Here is a 20,066-nt window from a genome sequence, read left to right as displayed (position 1 = left end):
GCCAATAAAATAAATCCCTAAAAGAATATTTTAATGTCAATTACGGACGTAATACTAATAAAATGCTTTAAAAATTTAAACACCTAAACTATATAATATATTGCGCCTTATAATTAATAAATTCACTAGATAATTTCGACCCTTACATTGTAATAAAACATGATTATCGTGTCACAAAAAAATGTAAAATAATTTTATACCGTAATTATAGGGAAGACGTTTCATATTCATCTGAGGATTAGCATAATTCATCCTCTCATTTCCATTGTCGTTTATATTATTCATCTTTCTATTTCAGTATTGTTGGAAGGGGATGTGTTATTAAATGTGGGCGTATTGTCAGGTTGAGGTGTGTTATTAAATATGGGTGTATTGTCAGGTTGAGGTGTGTTATTAAATGGGGGTGTATTGTCAGGTTGAGGTGTGTTATTAAATGGGGGCGTGTTGTTAAGTCGGGGTGTGTTGTTGGAAGGTTGTACGTAATTGAAAGGAATTTCAGGCAATTTCTTATCATCGATGGTAATTGAATAGTCCTCGTTTGATGAAAGAAGTCTCTCAAGTTCCTCTTTCTCTTTAGTAATTCTTTCAAGTTTTTCTTTACTATAAAGGTGCAAACGGATGGTACACTCGGTAATTTCAGCGAGGACGTCATTTATTTCTAACTCTATTTCTGCTTCTTCAGCATACTTTGGCGTTATATCATTTGAGGATTGATCTAAATTGAAATGAGTGATAACTTTACGCCACTTGAGTTTCCAATTGGCAGTTGGGTTATCTTTTTTATTATATTTGTCGAACAATTTTTTAATAGCTTCATAAAATCTTTCGGAGCGACGTTTTGCTTCTTCATCGATCAAATATCTCGCCACAAAGAAAGCAATAGAATTTATAATTTGTATCACGATTGGAGCAACATAACCTCCAAAAACTTGAGCAGCAAAGATAATAAGCAAAATAAAAATAAAGCTAAGAGCGATGAAAACATATAAAAGACCCTTTTTTGCTCTTTCACTTAGTAGTGGGTTTTCAGTGACTATTTTATTAATTTCTTCAAAACGAACGTCTAATTCCTCCCTATCAATATAACCATGCATGTCAAGAAACCATTCCGTTTCAAAATAATACTTTGGCGTAAAATAATTACAGTCAAAAGTTTCTTCTTTTTTAAGACGATTTAATAATATTTTCATATTGAAGTATGATCTTAGAAAAAGCCGTTAATGAGTGAGGAAAAAAAAAAAAATCTTTGAGGTAAATATATTATTTATAAGATTTTTTTTAATAAAGCCAAACAGAGAAATGAATGAAATTAAAAATAAAATGATGTTTCATGAGATTGTTTGATTATTTTATTGTAAGAACTAGTATAGAACTATAATAGGTTATATGCATATATGTATGCTTTTATATTTTATCCATTTTACTTTAAAAAAATTATTTTACAAACTGATGGTTATGATGATTATGCATATGCATAAAACGTCACATTAAACAATGAACAATATTTTTTAGTTAGAGCTTTCACCGGATTATCCGATTATCCTAGACGAGATCATTTAGTCATTTAGATTTAATTTATAGATATTTAATCACCTCGATATTAAAAATTTCTTGATTCTATAAATTTTATTAAAATTCAAATTTTAACATATTGAAATACAAAAAAAAAAATATGTACTTAACCAATGTTTTAGGACTTTATTCAAATTTTTGCAGACATTATCAATTTAGCACCGTTTACTTGTGATCATTCTAAATCTAGATATTTAGCGGATTATCCGTAAAGTTTCATAGGATTATCCATCTCTCAAATTTAAAACCGGATATCCGTTTTAAAACTAATCGGATACAGTTAGGATAATAGAATAATCCGGATAAATTCTAGGAATATTATCCGTTTAAGGAAAGTTCTATTTTTAGCAATTGAGTCTTTTTGGGATTACTAAAAAAAAAAAAGAAAAAATTTCAAAAGTAAACAAATAGAATGCATTGCAAAACTTTTTAGTATTATCTTACATAAACTTGCTCATTAAATTTAGATTTTAAGGTATTACAAATTTGTGGAACTCTACTAATATTTATTTTTATTGTCATATTACTAATTTATTAATTTTAATTATATTTTATACTTAGATTTCGTTTAGCAGTATTAATTCAAAATTTTTTTCTTTTAGGTTGGATTTGTTCAATCATCCGGTTAGTGGATTATTTTAATTATTTCTTCGATCCTACACCCATTAGAATGAAACACGATTCATGATATTTTAATATATTTAGTAATATCAAGTTAACAATACAATCATATTTCTTTTAAAATTTGTATAATGAGTACTTATAATAATAACAAATTTGTACAAACAGATCGGCGAATTTCAGTGCATGAATAGTGTTATTGTTTCATGGGGTTTGTGAAACAGAATTCATTATTTTATTTCCATTTTTGAATCAAATGCATGAACCAAATGATTCACCAAATCTAATCATATCAACGTGATGAAAAACTTAATATTTTCACATGTGAACGCTAAATGGCGCTAATTATGGGTTTTGATTTAAAAAAACTTAATTTGTTAATTTGATTGTTAGCTTAGATCTTACCTCTATAAGAAATTTAATCGGAATATTTCCTAAGAAATTTCACGTTTATGGAAATATAACAAACTGAATAATTTTTATCGTTTAAGAAATTCCGTAAATATGTTACATTTCGTACATCATTCGTACATAATGAATAATGATTAATAATCATTCTCGAGTCACGGAGGGATATTACGATGACTTATGTAATAATTAATATTCTCAAGTCATGATGGAATGTCACGATAACTTAAATGAATTAATGATACAGTAATTTCGATATTCAGATTTAAATCCGAAAATCGAAAGAAACCGGATATAATAAATTCGGATGGAACGAAGGAAACTGGATTTATCAAATCTGGATGAAGAAAAACCGAATAAAACCGGATATAAATCCGAAGGATTCGAAGAAACCGGATACTATAAGTTGGACACCCATCATTTTTACTCCATGCCGAGAGAAACTCGGTATAACTCAGAATAAAATAAAAACTACACCACTGTGCGCTCCAAATATAATTTTTACCTTATTCTGAACTTTACGAGTTTTGCCGAATGTACCGAGTTGTCTCTCGTATGTGACTAGGTGTCCTGTATATTATGAAAATCAGCTGTAAAATAAAACCAGATTTATTTTTTAAATCCGGTTCCAACCTCTATACAACACCACTAAAAGATTTGGTGACTGCCGATCGTATTAAAGCCTAAATCTGCCATAAATTGGGATTACAAAACTAGGCAAATTGTCTATCATAATAACTATATTAGCGAGAATTGCAGTTGTTATGCCCGAACTTCATTATTTAAACAATTTTATCTTTATAACGTAGTTATAATTTGGTTATATAGTAGATGCATAGAATTTCCGCCAAGAAATGAATATTTTACGAATCTATTAATTAAAATTTGGATAAAATTTAATTTTAAACATTTATTTCGGGTATACTCTCGGTTAAAGAATTCCATCAGAATTTACGTAAGCTAGGATCTCGGAAAATATACTGTATATAAATAAGATGGCGTATTTTTAACTACGATTAGGAACTTGCTGAACCGTATGCAACCCGATATACGAGGTGATGGCTAATGCATCAATTTAATCCTAAGAAATTCGCTAATAACTAAATTGCACCTCTTTTCTCCGATTTTCTCTAATTTAGTAGAAGCGTTTTGTTTTAAAACACGAACTCGACGTTGACTTCATAAATGTGGCTCGATTTCGAATAAGATCTATTTGAACTCATTTATGTAAGTTGATTCCGAACATATTCAAAATTAAGACAGTTTTTTTTATAATCTTATAGTCTTTTCTATTATTTTTTAGTTTCATTTTACACTTTTCACATAACTTATATAAATGGTTGTCATTATAATTGGTATCATGACCATAACAGCTTTGATTAATTAAATCATAGTCCCATTTAATAGTTGTTGAAAGAATATTACATTGATCTCATTTGTTTTACATAATAAAAATGATAATGAAATAATGCAATACAATCACATTATACATTAATGATAATGTGTATACTGTAATAATTTTTTATTTTTATTTTTATTAAGCAATGTAGATTGTGTTAATTAATAATAATACTGTACACACATCATGTGGTGTTCATGATTATAAAAAGATAAGTATTATTATTATTCTAAATGAATAAAAAAATTATTTATTTGCTTTTTGATATATTTGTTAATTTTATTTCATAATTTAAAAGAATTTTAAGTAACAACAAAATTTTATTTATTTAAGGTTAGACAAATTTTATTATTCAAAAATCTGAGAGGGTACTGAAAGTATGTGACTTTTTTAACTCCTCATTAATAATAATTTTTATTTTAATATCATTAGAATCACCTTAGTTAAAGTTTTATTTTGCATAATTCCACTTAAATTATTAATTTCTATAATAATACAATATATTTTATTAAACTAATATTAAATCTTTTTCTACTCAAATGGTGCTTTTAATTGAGTATAATTTTATTTAGTTTAATAGTAAAATACTTAGTACGCTTGTACAAATATTGTACGGCACATGATAGTATTGTCTAGCTATTCAGTCGGTTTATGTTTACCACTCCAACTCGATTCTTCGTTCAACATACTCCCCCCAGATTCGGGAAAACGGGAGAAAATAATGCATAATAATTTAGGCCGGAATTATAAAATTTGGCCAGAATTATAAATAAAAAAAAAATTACAAATCACATGACGTATACTGTATATCGCTATTTATAACTCTGGCCGAAATTATTGTAATTTTGATCTTACCGACTTCACATAAGATAAATTATTATAATTTTGGTTATGTTTTATGTCTCAAGTAGTATAAATTTTATCATGCATTGATCAATCGTTTGAATTTTCAGTAATAAAAGATGATGAATAATACAAATAAAATGAAATTAATGTTATTCTTTTCTTAGTTCTTCAAGAACGTGAATGGTAGACGTAACTTTTGATTGTCGACCAACGATCAGCTGATTTTGACGCGGGTTCTCAAATTAAAAAGTACAAAGTTATGAAACTTTATCAAGCTTTATTTATACTTTAAAATTCTTTTATTTATTAATGGATTTCGATATACCATTTTTTTTAATTTTGGGAAAGGGATCAATTGTAAAAAATTCTTTCTCTAGTACTTTAAGGTCGCTATAAAAAAAAGTTTACCCCTTTTTTTAAAGCGGCGTTTAATGAAAGAAATTACGGGCGCGGTAATATGTCAGAGTTATATCTATTTCTATTTAATATATGCGAATTTGGATGTTACACAACCAATATATACGCGTAGTAAAATTTTTCTTGAGATACACGAACGAGTATTGTAATACCTCCTATACCTTTATAAACACCCGAACAAGTTAATATCATCAAACCAATTCTGTTAGTGTTTTCCCCATTTTTCAATCTTTAAGTATTACTTTTTGCTTTTTAAATCTTTTTTTGTTCTCGATTATTCCATTAAAAATATTCGCCATCAATCCAATCTGCCGTATAACGGTATAAATTTCCAATATTTTGTAAATTATTAAATAGAATCCATTCTACTATCCTACCAGAAACACACGATTCCACCCGATATCTCCGTACCAAACTACCATCCTTAGATGTCCAATTTGAAAAATTTTCTTTTAAATAATTTCTAATATAATGTTTACAATATTATATGACCAAACATTCTTCTTGACAAATCTTTTTGTCTCTTACCCTCTTTATTAAAATGTATTATTTAATAATTTTATTGCCTCTAATTTTCATCTTTTACAAGAAATTCATCTCAACAATTTGTTGTATGTATTCGTATTTTTTTTCTAAATTATTGGGAATGCTTAAATCTATTAATGTTTTTGCTTAAATTAATTCATAGCGAATTTTGGCCATAATAAAATTTTAAAATTTGAAAGTAAGTTTTTTTATGCATGTACAAACCGGCTCTATACTCCGATAAAATTTACATATATTATAGACAAAATAATAATTGATTCGACAATATTTTCGTATGAAAGTAATAAACAGAATTTTTTGTTAGAATTCTCTTTGTCCGATTACAAATTCGTATTACCGTTTCACCGACATAAAATTTACTGACGTCATTTTACCTACTTGCCATTTCACGACATCACATTTTTCCGAAACCATTTTAGCGAATCGACAAACCATTTTGCCGATAGTATTGACTATCATGAAATTTTCCCTTGATTCATTTTACAGTATTAATAAGAAAGCAAGGAATATTTTCAACGATATAAATTTTTTTGTTTTAAATTCTAACCGTACTACTTGAAAAAAAATAGAGGGAAAGATTTACAAAGGTGTTATATAATAATATAAGCTTGCATTATTAATGCATTTTGTAATCAGTTTGTTGAACTTCTTTTACATTTCGGCACTTAAGGCGCAGTAAGGAGTGAGGCGCAGTTAATAAATTTTCGGTGTTACAAATCAAAAAAATGGCGTTGTGTTTGTAAATTGTACTACTGTAACCGATCAAATTATTTGTCAATGAATGATCGGACAAGTCCACTTTCTATGTAACATTAGGGCGTTTAATTCTCTTAACATCCTCTTTTTACCAAAATCTTCATAATTCTAGCCAGAGGCGTTTATTTTTAAGTATATACGATATTATAAACTTTATATCATTGTCATCCCTAAGTGTCAGTTAATAAAAGAAAACTAAAATTAAAAAAAAAAGGAAATCATAAAATATACATTTTGTATTATTGTTTGAGAAATATGGCTATGATTAAATAGGCTCTTCATACATTCAGTTTATATATGGATGAATTTATAATTTATTTCAAAAGAATATTATGACAAAATATAATAATTCAATCACGTATATGGTTTAATCAGAGCCCAAATTTTATTATAAAAATTTTCTTTCATTTCTTCAACATCATTAACTCATATCTTTATTATGTTATGCCTAAAATTACAAAGAAAGATGACGTTAGTTATTGTGACATCCCGCCGTTGACTTTATGCATAAAAAATTAATTATTGTTTGTTATACACAAATTCATATAATATATAAATATATACAATTGTCCAAAATTGTAGATTTGTTTTATCGCAGTAACTGCGTTTTTTTTTTTAAATGAAACATTTTCACGGAAATTTTCCTAATCTTTAAATGATGAAAATTATTCGGTTTGTTATATTTTCCGTAAACGTGGCATTTTTTTCATAATAATAATAATAATAATAACAATAATAATAAATAAAAATAAAAATAAAAATATGGAGTTGTAACGGGATTAAAATTTCTTAAATTTCTTATAACTGTAAAATCTTATTATCAATCAAATTAACAAAAGTAAATTAAAAAAAAAATCAATTTTTTTTTTTAATTCAAAAAACCATAATTAGTTAATAAAATGAAACATAATGAGAAAAAACTAACCATTTAAACGTTCACATGTAACAAATACAATATTGATTAAGTTTCACCATATTAATTGGTGGCTAGAACGGTTAAAACAAATCAATAATTTGCTTCATGTATATAAATGGAAATAAAATAAAAAATCTGTTTCACAAACATTATGGGTAACATAACACATTAAATCCCTTCTTTCATTCATAAGTGTCGATCTGTTTGTTTTAATGATCCAATAATATTTGTTTTTCGTTGGTCTTATATAAAAATTATACCAATTAATGAGTATTCAAAAGGGGGGCTCTTAAAAGAACAAGAAGAACGGATTTGTTTTGATCTTAACATGTAGTATATTACTGGAAGTACATTATTATACAAATTTTTAAGGAAATTATTGGTGTATAATTGCATTGTTAACTAACATCGCGTAATATAAATATTCATAACTCATGAATCGTTGAATTCATTATCTGATATTTGTGCAATTTTCGAAGAAAGAATCACAAAAATCTAATAACCGAAAAGTTGGACAAAATTCGATCTAGAAAAAAAAAAATTAATATTACTAGACAAAAGTTATCTAATTAACAAATAATTAATCGTTAAATAAATTCGTTATTTTAAGTGTAAAATATAATTATTAATTATCATAAATTAATATAGACAATAAAGATAAAATATTTGGTAGTTTTCCGCAAATTTGTGATACCGAAGATATCCATAGAATTTATATCAAATTAATGGAAAGTCTTATGATGTATTCTATTTGTTGACTTTAAAATTTTTTCTTTCTTCTTCTTTTTTTTTTAATATATCATCCAAAAACTCCAAATTACTTAAATTATTGTTTATTGTTAAACGAAAATTTGGCGGTACGGAGGAAAAATTGCGAATTAGTCGTGTGCGACGTTTTACCAAATTACCGGTTTTTGACTTCAACAAGGACACATTGTTGTACACGAAACGAAACGATTCGCAAAAATTTCCTTTTCAATACTTACAAAACTCATTCACATATAAATAATAACACAACCATTAAATTTATTATCATTGATTCCAAAAGTAAAAAGATAACAGATAACATATATATATATAACCTAATATGATTCTAATCAAAAATCTCATGAAATTTTATTTTTAATACAAAACTTTTTTTTTTTTTTTTTTTTGTAATTCGAATATTTAATATTTCAATATTTCATTACAAAAAAAAAAAAAGAAAAAATACTTCATTCATTTTTCCATTTAGAAAAAATCTTCTTACAAATAAATAACACAAAGATTTTTTTTTTTCCTCACTCATTAACGGCTTTTTCTAAGATCATACTTCAATATGAAAATAGTATTAAATCGTCTTAGAGAAGAAAATACTCTTGATTGTAATTACTTTACGCCAAAGTATTATTTTGAAACGGAATGGTGTCTTGATATGCATGGTTATCTTGATAGAGAGGAATTAGATATTCGTCTTGAAGAAATTAATAGAGTAGTCGCTGAAAACCCACTACTGAGTGACAGAGCAAAAAAGGGTCTTTTATATGCTTTCATCGCTATTGCTTTTATTTTTATTTTTTTTATTATCTTTTTGTCTCAACTTTTTGGAGGATTTATTGCTCCCTTCGCGATAGAAGGTATAAATGCTATCGCTTTCTTTGTAGGGAGATATTTGGTCAACGAAGAAGCAAAACGTCGCTCCGAAAGATTTTCTGAAGCTATTAAAAAATTGTTCGATCAATATAATGTCAGTGATAACCCAACTGCCAATTGGAAACTCAAGTGGCGTAACGTTCTCAGTCATTATAAAGTAGAAATGAATTATTCCCTTGATAATAATGGTGTTAAGGCTAAGGGAAAGATAACGCCAAAATATGCTGAGGAAGCAGAGATAGAGCTAGAAATAAATGACGCCCTCGCTGATGTTACCGAGTGTACCATCCGTTTGCAACTTTGTAGAAATAATAAACTTAGAAGAATTAATAAACAGAAAGAGGAACTTGAGAGACTTCTTTCATCAAACGAGGACTATTCAGTCATCATCGATGATAGAAAGTTGCCTAAAACTCCTCCCTCCAATTACATACCTCCTTCCAACAACAAACCCCGACCTGACAACACGCCCCCATTTAATAACACACCTCGACCTGACAACACTCCCCCATTTAATAACACACCCCGACCTGACAACACTCTTCCAATTGTTAACACACCTAACAGACCTGACAACACTCTTCCACTTAATAACATACCTCAACCTGACTACATTCCTCAATATAAAAACTCACCTCCGCCCTCATTTAATAACACACCCCCTTCAAACAATACTGAGATACCAAAACCTTCTGTGAGGAATGCTAATTCTTATGAAAGTTTGAACGCTAATAACAATAATAGAAAGAAAAATAATATAAACGACAATGGGAATGAGAGGATGAATTATGCTAATCCTCAGATGAATATGAGAACGGCTACTTCGGTTCCCTATAATCCACAGATGAGCTCTACATATACGGTATAAAATAATTTTAACTTTTTTCTGTGACACGATAATCATGTTTTATTTTCTCATCAAACCTTTTTTTTTATTTTATTTTTTATTTTTAGGGTCGAAATAACAATCAAAATTATTATTAAATGACCTTTAATATAAGAATTTAGAAAAAAATTTAAAGATATAATTATTATATATATATATATATAAATCCCCAATTTTGTATAATATAACCAATTAATATTATCATTATAAATAATTAAAGGTTAAATAAATCTTCATTAATTGCACATTTTTTTTATTTTATAAAAAGAATCAACATCAATGATGCACTTTTTAATATCAATACAAAATCTTTCTGAACGATAGAAAAAGATGAAAACGTTTGTTTTTAATAAAAATAATGTAGATTTCGTAGATTTTGCGGTATACAATATGTATAGATTCAAAAGTTCTGTAAATTTTGTATATAGGCAAATTTGCCGCAGAAAAGCAACTGCTTCACTGAATTTTTGTTTTGTTTATTATTATTATTATTATTATTGAAATAATATAATATAAATATAATAAATAAAAATATAAATAATTGACGATAAATATATTATTAATGATATATTCTAAAAAAAAATCGCATCTTTTTAGTGTAACTATTGGTCAATCTTAACCGATTCTGGCCTAGATTTAATTGAAATAAACAATAATTTTTTTGTGATACATTACGGAACTATTTTTATAAGATGATGTACAATAAAATTTACTATTTTAAGATGAATATTGCATAAATCAAAAAATATTATTAATCCAAAAATGTACACGTAAGCGTAAAAATCATATTATGTAATTGGATTATGAAATTATAACTGAAAAAATATATTGATAGATGATAATAAGTTTCATATTTATTATATTTAGTATCTAAATATCTAATTTCAAAAAAAAAAAAAATTTTTATCTTTCAAACGTGAACTTTATTGAGCTAGTAGCATATTTTTTTTTTATCGTACCCAAAAAAACGTTTTATGTAATTTTTGACGTCATTTCTCATTTTTTTTGTTAGCTATATAATAGAATATAGATTAAAAAAGATAATCTTAAATAAAATCATTCGACAAAACAAAGTGTTACAATAAAATAATTAGATCTATTCAATATAAATAATTTATTATTAAAAAAAAAAAGTATTGAATCATTTATAAAATATCATGCCTACTCTATTCTGTGACCTTTAACTTATTTATGTGATTTCTTATATAGAAAATGATTGAAACTTTACTTTAAGTACTAACCCTATATTTCTTTTCATTCAAATCTTAAATAGAAAAAATTTTCTTGGCGCCAAGAAAATTCAATCGGCAATTGTTTGTTATTAATGCAACCTAACTATAAGAAAGGATCGACATACAATTACAAGAAAACTTCAATTTTAATTTCCGGTATGGATTTATCCGGATCACATGATTTTCAAAGTTCTTCACAACGGGCTTCGAGTAAAAACCTTTAGATGGAATGGTTGGAATCGAACAAAACTAGGATAGGTTGGTGCGTCAACGCACTCTAGTTCGAAGTTCTGTAATCTCTAATCTAACGCGGATCTAAAGAATCCTAAGAGAAAAACTTGAAATTTACCGTGTAAAACAAGTAAAATAGGAAAATAAGGAGAACTATGTAGTTTGCTGCCATTGCAGATTATCTGGACTCGGCCCAAACATAAATCCGTTTAAATTTTGCGACTAAACCAAGTGCAGATGTAGGAATGCAGTCACATTTTGCGACCAACTACATTATAAAAAATGTTCTAAAAATAAATAAGCTCTGCACTAAAGAATATTTTAATTGACTTGATTTTTAAAAAAATAAATTTAAAAGTGTATCTGTTTTGTCAAATTCTTTTATTAAACAATTTAAAATTTCTTTTTTTTAGTGATGTCTATATTTTAATAACTATATGATTTTAAAAATATGGGCATGTACAGAATGTACGACAGGCGGGTTAAGCTTCCTTGGCACAAGTGCATAACACTTTTCAAAAAATTAAAACTTTTTCCTTATAATGAAGCTTTTAACATATTATAATAGAAGTATCTTTGACTGATCTAAAAGTTTACATCGAGTTCAGAAAGGGATTTTAATAATGGTTTTGACATGTAAAAACGTCATGTAAATTACACCAACTAGATTCTTTAAAAATTATTTGGTAATAAGTTATTTTTATTTTTATTTTTATTTCTCAAAGTGAACAAAGTTACAGTAACCATTACTAAGATACTATATACTAAAACCGAAGGTCAAATCGCGTACTGACCCTAACGGAATCAGGGCGATGCCACCTTGGTGAAAAATCTAAAATCTATGTGTAAAGAAAGGATGCGAGCAAAGCACGCAGCCGGACAATCGCACCAAGGAAAAATAATAAACGTCAGAAATAAAATAAAAAAATAAGAAAATTAATTTAACAAATTACAAATAAAAGAAAGTGTTATAATACGAGTCTATTTTATAAGGTGAAGGAAAAAGTAAATTGTCCCGATGAATATTCCAATCTCCCCGTGTAAAAAATTGCTTGATGTCCGACGGATGTAAGCCGCATCATTGAGTCGGACATGTGTATTAGTATTAGAGTAAGGTAAATCTGGTTTTTTATATCTTATTGTATTATCGTCAGTTACGTTATTATATTACGTTTGTCTTGAATTTTGTAGTGGTTTTTCTTTTTGATTTTAGTGATGTTATTCGATAGTTCCCAACTTTTGACAGTTTTTGCACGGTCGTGCCATATGATGGTGTAAGGCTACGTCGCGTATGCGTTTTTTGTCAATATAGTTATATAATAAGTTGGTTAATTCTGTTGGAATGAGATTGTGTAACAAGAGGTAGAAAGAATCATTGACGTTTAGAGATGAAGAATTAATATTGTCTTCCGATAAATTAAAAAGAAGTGAATTATTAATGCGATCTTTGAGATCGGAGGTGAGTCCTGTAGCGTACTTCAATATTATGTTGTATAAAATGTCTTTTTGTTTGTCCATAATGCGAGTGATTTTGTCGAAATGTTTTGGTCATAAGCCGATATGTTGGTTTGAATCTTCATACGTATTAACATTCTAAACATAAGAGAGGGCTTGACGGATAGAATAACGGATAATTACGTTGCGAAATATCTAAGGTGTGATATATGAAATTTGATTTTTTGATTCTTGATCCTAGACAGGCGTTCATTCGTAGGAGAGTCAGTAAGATTAAATTGAACCCATTTATTAGTGTAGTGTCAATCGATGTTTCCCTTAAGAATTTATTGTTCTTGTTGAATAACGAGTTAAAAATTTTGGCTTGAATGACTGTGCCGTTCCATTTCGAATATCATATAATGGAGAAACCTATCAAAAGAAGTTGGAGAAAAGAATTTAAAGTTGACAATTATAGGGTCTTTAATATCGGCAGCTGCTTTCGCTAAGCGATCGGCTATATCGTTGAAGTGATTATTAGCGTGCGCTTTGACTTTACGAAAGGAAAATATTGTGGTGTTCTAATATCCAGAAAATAAGTCTCCAAATTAAGAAGTTGTTTTGTTTTGGTTGTCTGCGCGGGCTTATTGTAGGTGTATTGAGTTGATTGTTGGATCTATTGATACAATTGGCTGAATCTGTGTATATAGTGCATCTGCAGTTGTAGGGTAACGTAATTAAAGCTGTCAAGATGCCCATGGCTTCGCTTTTGCTGGAAGACGGGAAAAAAAGAGTCGATCCTTTGAATTCTGTTTTTGGACTAGTGATAAGGCATTGGATCAAACCGTGTCCGCTAGTACATTTTTCGGAGCCAATTTGTTTGACTGATCCGTCCGTATAAAATAGAAAATCTGTATAAGTTGTAAAGAACTACTATATTAATTAGTTGTTGTTTGATTTGTTGCTAAGAAATTTGTCGGTAATAAGTTGCAAATTGTTACTTGATGAGGGAGAAGTTGGGGTACTATAAAGTGAATTATTGATAGGAGTAATATTACTAAAAGATAAAATATTTTGGTACGTAATGTATCTTAAATTAGTGTAAGGTTTGTAGCTACAAAATAAGGGGCTTTAAATTCATGTTTATATTTTTTTGTGTATTTGCGTAGTAGTTTTGTGTGTTTTGAAAAGGAGTGCGCGTAAAGTTGGGATTGCCCTATAAAAAAATTGGATACGTTTTTTATAAAGTTTTTATACGATTTTTTTCCTTAGAAATAACGTATCATAATAGGATACGGAAAAATGCACAATTCCGTATCACTAAATATATGGTTTGGATACGGAATTTGCACGGAATTCATATGGAATTTACATGATTTGATCACTGATTTTATCACGAAATTTATACGATTTGGTCACTGAATTTACTATTTGTATTACAGTTAACTATAATTATATTTACATAAATCTAATTTTACTTTATTAAATTAAATAAAAAATAAAAAATAAACAAATACAAATACATTATGAAAATTCCCTCCTCATTAAAACCACCTATTGCAACCAAAATTATCTATAAGTTCAGGTTCATTTGGAGTCAAACAACCTAAAAAAAACAAAAAAAGAAACATAAGAACGTCTAACTTAATTGGAAACAAAACCCCCCCTTCATATAGTATCTGCAATTGTCCAAGTCACCAAAGGTCAGCATTCCTACAAAAAAAGAAAGAGAACTCCAGAATGTCTGACCTACATAAATGAAAAGAATTATGAAGCATCTGATGAAAAAGAAACCAAAACAACAAAATAAATCCAAAACTGACTACAAAAAAAGAAGACTCTGAAGCAACAAAACTGAAACAACCTATAAAAAGAAAAGAATCTGAACCCAACTTACAAAAAAAAAAAAGAAATTCGAACTGACCTAAAAAAAGAAAAAAATCCTGAACAATCCTACAAAAAGGAAAGGAAAAGACTCCCAAACTGATCTACAAAAAAGAAAAAAGAAACTGAATCTTCTCACAAAAAAAATCTGCTGGCCTATGAAATAAAAAAAGGGATAAATATAAATAAAAAAGAAAGGGGAATAAAGAATAAATCAAAAAAAAAATATTTTTTTTAAAAAGAGGGTAACGAAGTTAGGAAAGTTAAAAAAAATTTTTTTTTTAAAGAGAGGACGTCAAAGTTAGAAAAATAAAAAATTTTTTATAAAGAGGAATAGAGATAGAAAGAAGAAAATTTTTTTTAAAAAAAAGAAGAGTGGGAATAAAAGAATAAAATCAAAAAAAAATTTTTTTTTAAGGGAGTGACGAAAAAAAATTTTTTTTTTAAAGGAGAGTGATGAAAAAAAATTTTTAAAGTGAGGTACGAAAAAAAAATTTTTTTTTTAAAAGGAGGGTGACGAAAAAAGAAGAAAAATTTAGAAAAAATAACAAAAATAAGACAAGAGAAAAGAGAAGGAAGAAAGGAAGATTGGAAGATCAAACTCATCAAAGTAAGGGTTTATATAAAAAACAAAAAACGTATCATAACAAATTAAACAAAACAATAAATAATCACGTGATCTCGTGTTATGATACGAGATTTTTGTAAAATTATTTTCTAAAAATATTAAGTTTAAAAATTCCGTATACATTCCGTATGATTAATTTTTTCCGTATACTTTAAAAATGTTCAAAAATGAATTGCTTATTAAATATACGGAATTTGTATACGGAATCTATAGAAACGTACATAAAATGTATACAAAACGTATCCTTTCCGTATACATATTTCTTATAGGGTTGTAATAACACATTTTGTCGGAAGTCGTAAGGGTAATAAGAGTTTAATGTACATCCTTGATATTTAGTAAGTATTATGTCTTTTCGACGTGGTGTATTCATATGGTCTTGAGGAGAAATATTGTTGATGCAGTGTTCCAAATATGTTATTGAAGGAGAATTTGGACTTGTGCGATAGTTTTACCCATTATGATGTCTTTGTTATGGTTGTTGTGATGTATCGTCCATTGGGATTTAGGATATGTAATACAATTTTTAACGATGTCTGGAGGTTTATGTGTGCGATCTTTTGGTGTTTCGAGATCCGTGGGTACCATATCTCATGTAGTTCTGCGATTTTTTGTAGCGCCACTGGGCGTAGAAGTGGTGTATTAAAGTGCTTGTAGGAGGATATTTAATAGAGATTTGACTTGAATGTCGAAGAAATTCTCTAATTTTTTAGTAATAAGTTATTTATTTTATTTTATTCTAAAGAGTGGTAAGGTAATAAGTTATTTTATTTTTTTATTTTTATTATACATATTACATATTAAAGTCACATGATCGGCAAGAATAAGCTTCTTTTTAGGGCCAGAATTACGATAATGTCGGTCAGTATTTAAATGTAACGAAACTCTGGCCCACACTATCTAAAAAAAAGGAAAGATCTACATAAAATATTTGACTTTTTCTGCTGTATTTTTAAAAATCTTAATATAGGGAATAAGTTATTTATTTATTTATATTATTTAATGTTTAATGTTTACAAAAATTATTTAATAATATAATTTATTAAAATTTATTTAATTATATAGATAACAAGTACTTTTAAATTCTATTACTGTACCGCACTTCTTAAGAGTTAAGTAACCCTTTGGATCATACCTGGCTTTAAATCAAGTATCTTGTGTTACTATTTATATAATTATTTAAGCTATTTATTTAAAAATTATTTAATAATATAGATTATAAGTTATTTTTTAATTATTCATAATATTTTACGTGTAATAAATTAATAATATTTAATAATATAGGAAGCAAGTTAATTCTACTAGTATTTCATAAAATATTTGTAAATCCAAATGAAAGCTGAAATACGAGTCAAAAAAAAGGATATATTATAAAGATCTGTCATGATCTGTCATAAAAAATCACTGGTACTATTAAATGATATAACTTACAAACTGAAAAACATATGGTAAAAATTTTGTGTAACGCTCAATATCTTATTAAAGATCGATCTGATATAACAATATACTGTATCATCTGGTATATATGTTGTATACATGCCTCGTATTATTTTTTTCTTGCTAGTTTGTTCTAGATTAATATGATAAATTACGATTCTATTTATGTAATGTGAACCATACTTATCTAATATATTTATTTCTTTTCATCCTTACATGAATCGTATATACAGTTTATAATCTACTGTAATAATGGGTTGGACTGAGTTTGACTGATAAAAGCTGAGTATTTTATAGTGCTTTTTTCGTGTAAATGTGTCAGTCTAAGTCATTACCGTTTTTATATTTAATATAGTGCTTTTTTCGTGTAAATGTGTCAGTCTGAGTCATTACCGTTTTTATATTTAAGATCCCTAATTTCTCTTACTATAAATAGTACTTTTGCTTTATTTTTTTATTTTCTCTTGCTCTATAAATATTCTTGCTCTATAAATATTCCCAGAAATATTTATATTCTTCCTAAACAAATACTTTATATTATATATTTTTTTTTTTTGAGTTTAGTTACTAAACATGAATACAAAAACAACTGAAAACTATATTGGATATGAGTCTCTTGTTTCTTATTTAATTGAGTCAAATAATTGTTTGTCATACTGCAGATTTTTAAGCCTTAATCAAGATACCATAATTGCTTCACTAACCCAACTAACTAGCTCTTCATTAACATTGGCAAAGTGGCAAAGCATTGATATCACTTGGTACAAACGTTTTTTAAATGTAGCCAAAAAATTATTAGAACCAGATATTTTTGTTGCAGTAAAGGATAAGGTGCGTTTATTTTTATTTTGCAAAGTGTGGGTAACTCCTAATACTCGTCGTAGTCACCTAAGTGAGAATTACTGTTTTGACAACCTTGGTAACCAGCCCAAGCTCTCAACTCAGGCACCCTAACTTTGTTGTTGATAAAGTCTGCTAATTCTGGAGGAGGAATTGGCTATGTACCTTCTTTATTACTAAATAAATTTAATGCACTACTAATAATCTTATATCTTCTTATAACAGTTAAATACAGAACGGTTGCGTTATGCAAAAAGATTGCAAGCATTCTGGCAAGGAATTATTAAGGAATATGAAAAAAAGAATCTAACACCTGCTATTTATAATGATGCATCTTCTCCAAAAGAAACAGATCCTACTGATCTTTCTAAAACTTCACAAGAGCAAGAAATCATTAAGGAATATGAAAAGAAAAATCTAATATCTGATATTACTAATGTTGCAAGTTTTCCAAAAAAGACAGCTGTTATTTCTAATGTTAAATCACCTTCAAAAGAAACAAATGAAGTTCCTGCTGGTTTTTTTAAGACTTCACAAAAGCAAGAAATCATTAAAGAATATGAGAAGGAAAATTTTAAATCTTTTTCAAAAAAAATAGAGATTTTACAAACAGATATACAATCAGATATATCACTTCAAAAAGAAACATCCAAAGTTTCTGAAACTTCACAATTAAATTTACCTAAAAAGAATATTAAACTTATTAATTTTTGTTATGATATTCTTCATGAACTTGAAGATGAATCTTATGCTAATTTATTTTATAAATATGCTGAAGATATTAAAAACAAAGATATAAAACATCCAATGGATCTATTTACTATAAATTCTAAATTAGAAAATAATCAATATATAAGTTTAGAAGAATTTGAAAATGATATTCATTTAATATTTCGCAACTGTTATACATATAATGATATTAACAGTGAAGTATATTGTTCAGGTGAAGCATTAGAATCTATTTTTAATAAAAAATGGAATGAAAAACTTATTTTTCAAAATAAACAAATAAGAGAATTAAAAAGAATAAGAGATAATGATGCTGATGATACAGATAGATCTTGGAAAAAACAAAGTCAAATTTTAGAACAAAATAAAGATAATTTAATATATAGACAAGTTATTAATGATGCACTTCTTGTTGCTTCAGCATATGAAGATCTTGTTAAAAATAATATTATACCTTTTATTGAGATTTTAAAAACTTTTTTATTAACAAGATCAAAAATATCTTTATCTTCAGCAAATGAATCAATGCTTCAAGCAATTGTTGAAAGTCTTTTACCATTAAAATATCGTATTCCAGAACTTTCATTAGTAATGGATGGTACAAAATCAAAAGGATCAGGACGTTTTGGTTATTCTGATATTTTTATTTTAAAAGGAACTGGAGATATTTATATTAGTTTAGAATTAAAATATATTTCATTGGTTGGTTTAATAAAAAATCAAAAAGATAAATTTGGTGCAAATGAATTAGAAAATTTAGATAAAATTCTTGAGAAAGAAAGTGAAGAAATTTTATTGAAAAGATCATATACATATTGGTCAAAAGAATTTAAAAAAACAAATCAAACAACTATAAATGAAATATTAAATGATGGTATAAATCAATTAGAATCATATATGAATACAATTTCAAAAGGAGAAGTTATTAATTATTTTAGTTCAGGAGTATTTGATAAACGTATTAAAATAATTAAATCAAATCCTAATAAATTAAAAGGATTTGTTGTTTTAGTAATTGGTTTTCGTCGTATTTTATGGAAACCTGTTAAAGAAGTAATGTCTAATTATATATATAATACAATTTAGTTTAATAATTTAGATTTAAAGCGGCAGGTAGTAAGTAAGTAATGGAAATTGGCTAAGTAAGTAACGTAAAATTACTGTTTTAGGTCAATTTACGTTACTCCCCTTATATAAGGCACGGAACGTAAAGTCAATTATATTTACTTTACGTTACTCCCCTTATATAAGGTACAGAATGTAAGGTAAATTTAAAAATCGGTTAAACTTAAAATTTTATTTCGAAAATATTTTAAAATTTTTTTGCAAACACATTTATTCAAAATAATCGATTTATTTAATGAAATTTTATTTGCAAATATTAAATTTAAGTCACACATCTTCGATTTTAACGAAAAAAATCACTGTATTTATTTTAATGTAGTGATACAAATAAAAATACAATAACAATAAATAAAAAAGATAAATAAATTACAATGATCAAGGAGAAAAATGCTAATAAAAAAATGAAATAACAATAGAGTAATGGAAAGTAATAGGTGAAGAAAGGGAGTGATAGGAAACAAAAAGGAGAAATAGGACATGATGGGAGATGAAAAAGAGTGATGGGAGATGGGAGACGAAGAGGAGTG

The 20,066-nt window shown here is 27.2% G+C and overlaps 3 protein-coding genes across 3 annotated transcripts; 2 read left to right on the top strand and 1 right to left on the bottom strand.

Moving 5' to 3' along the window:
* Positions 1-281: 281 nt before the first annotated feature.
* Positions 282-1,190, bottom strand: OCT59_025651 (uncharacterized protein; the record flags this gene model as incomplete). Its single annotated transcript, XM_025329429.2, has 1 exon — positions 282-1,190. The coding sequence occupies one exon, from the start codon at positions 1,188-1,190 to the stop codon at positions 282-284; it is 909 nt and encodes a 302-aa protein (XP_025189630.1).
* A 7,609-nt stretch (positions 1,191-8,799) lies between these two features.
* OCT59_025650 (uncharacterized protein) lies at positions 8,800-10,097 on the top strand (the record flags this gene model as incomplete). Its single annotated transcript, XM_025309757.1, has 2 exons — positions 8,800-9,975; positions 10,068-10,097. 2 exons carry the CDS (start codon positions 8,800-8,802, stop codon positions 10,095-10,097), a joined length of 1,206 nt encoding a protein of 401 aa, XP_025189631.1.
* A 7,321-nt stretch (positions 10,098-17,418) lies between these two features.
* Positions 17,419-19,500, top strand: OCT59_025649 (uncharacterized protein; the record flags this gene model as incomplete). Its single annotated transcript, XM_066140005.1, has 2 exons — positions 17,419-17,676; positions 17,911-19,500. The coding sequence occupies 2 exons, from the start codon at positions 17,419-17,421 to the stop codon at positions 19,498-19,500; spliced, it is 1,848 nt and encodes a 615-aa protein (XP_065992224.1).
* Between the last annotated feature and the right edge of the window lie 566 nt (positions 19,501-20,066).

This window comes from Rhizophagus irregularis, chromosome 5 (assembly GCF_026210795.1).
Source record: "Rhizophagus irregularis chromosome 5, complete sequence".
NCBI lineage: Eukaryota > Fungi > Glomeromycota > Glomeromycetes > Glomerales > Glomeraceae > Rhizophagus > Rhizophagus irregularis.
The sequence above is the reverse complement of the archived record's forward strand: the minus strand, read 5'-3'. Positions and strand labels throughout refer to the sequence as shown.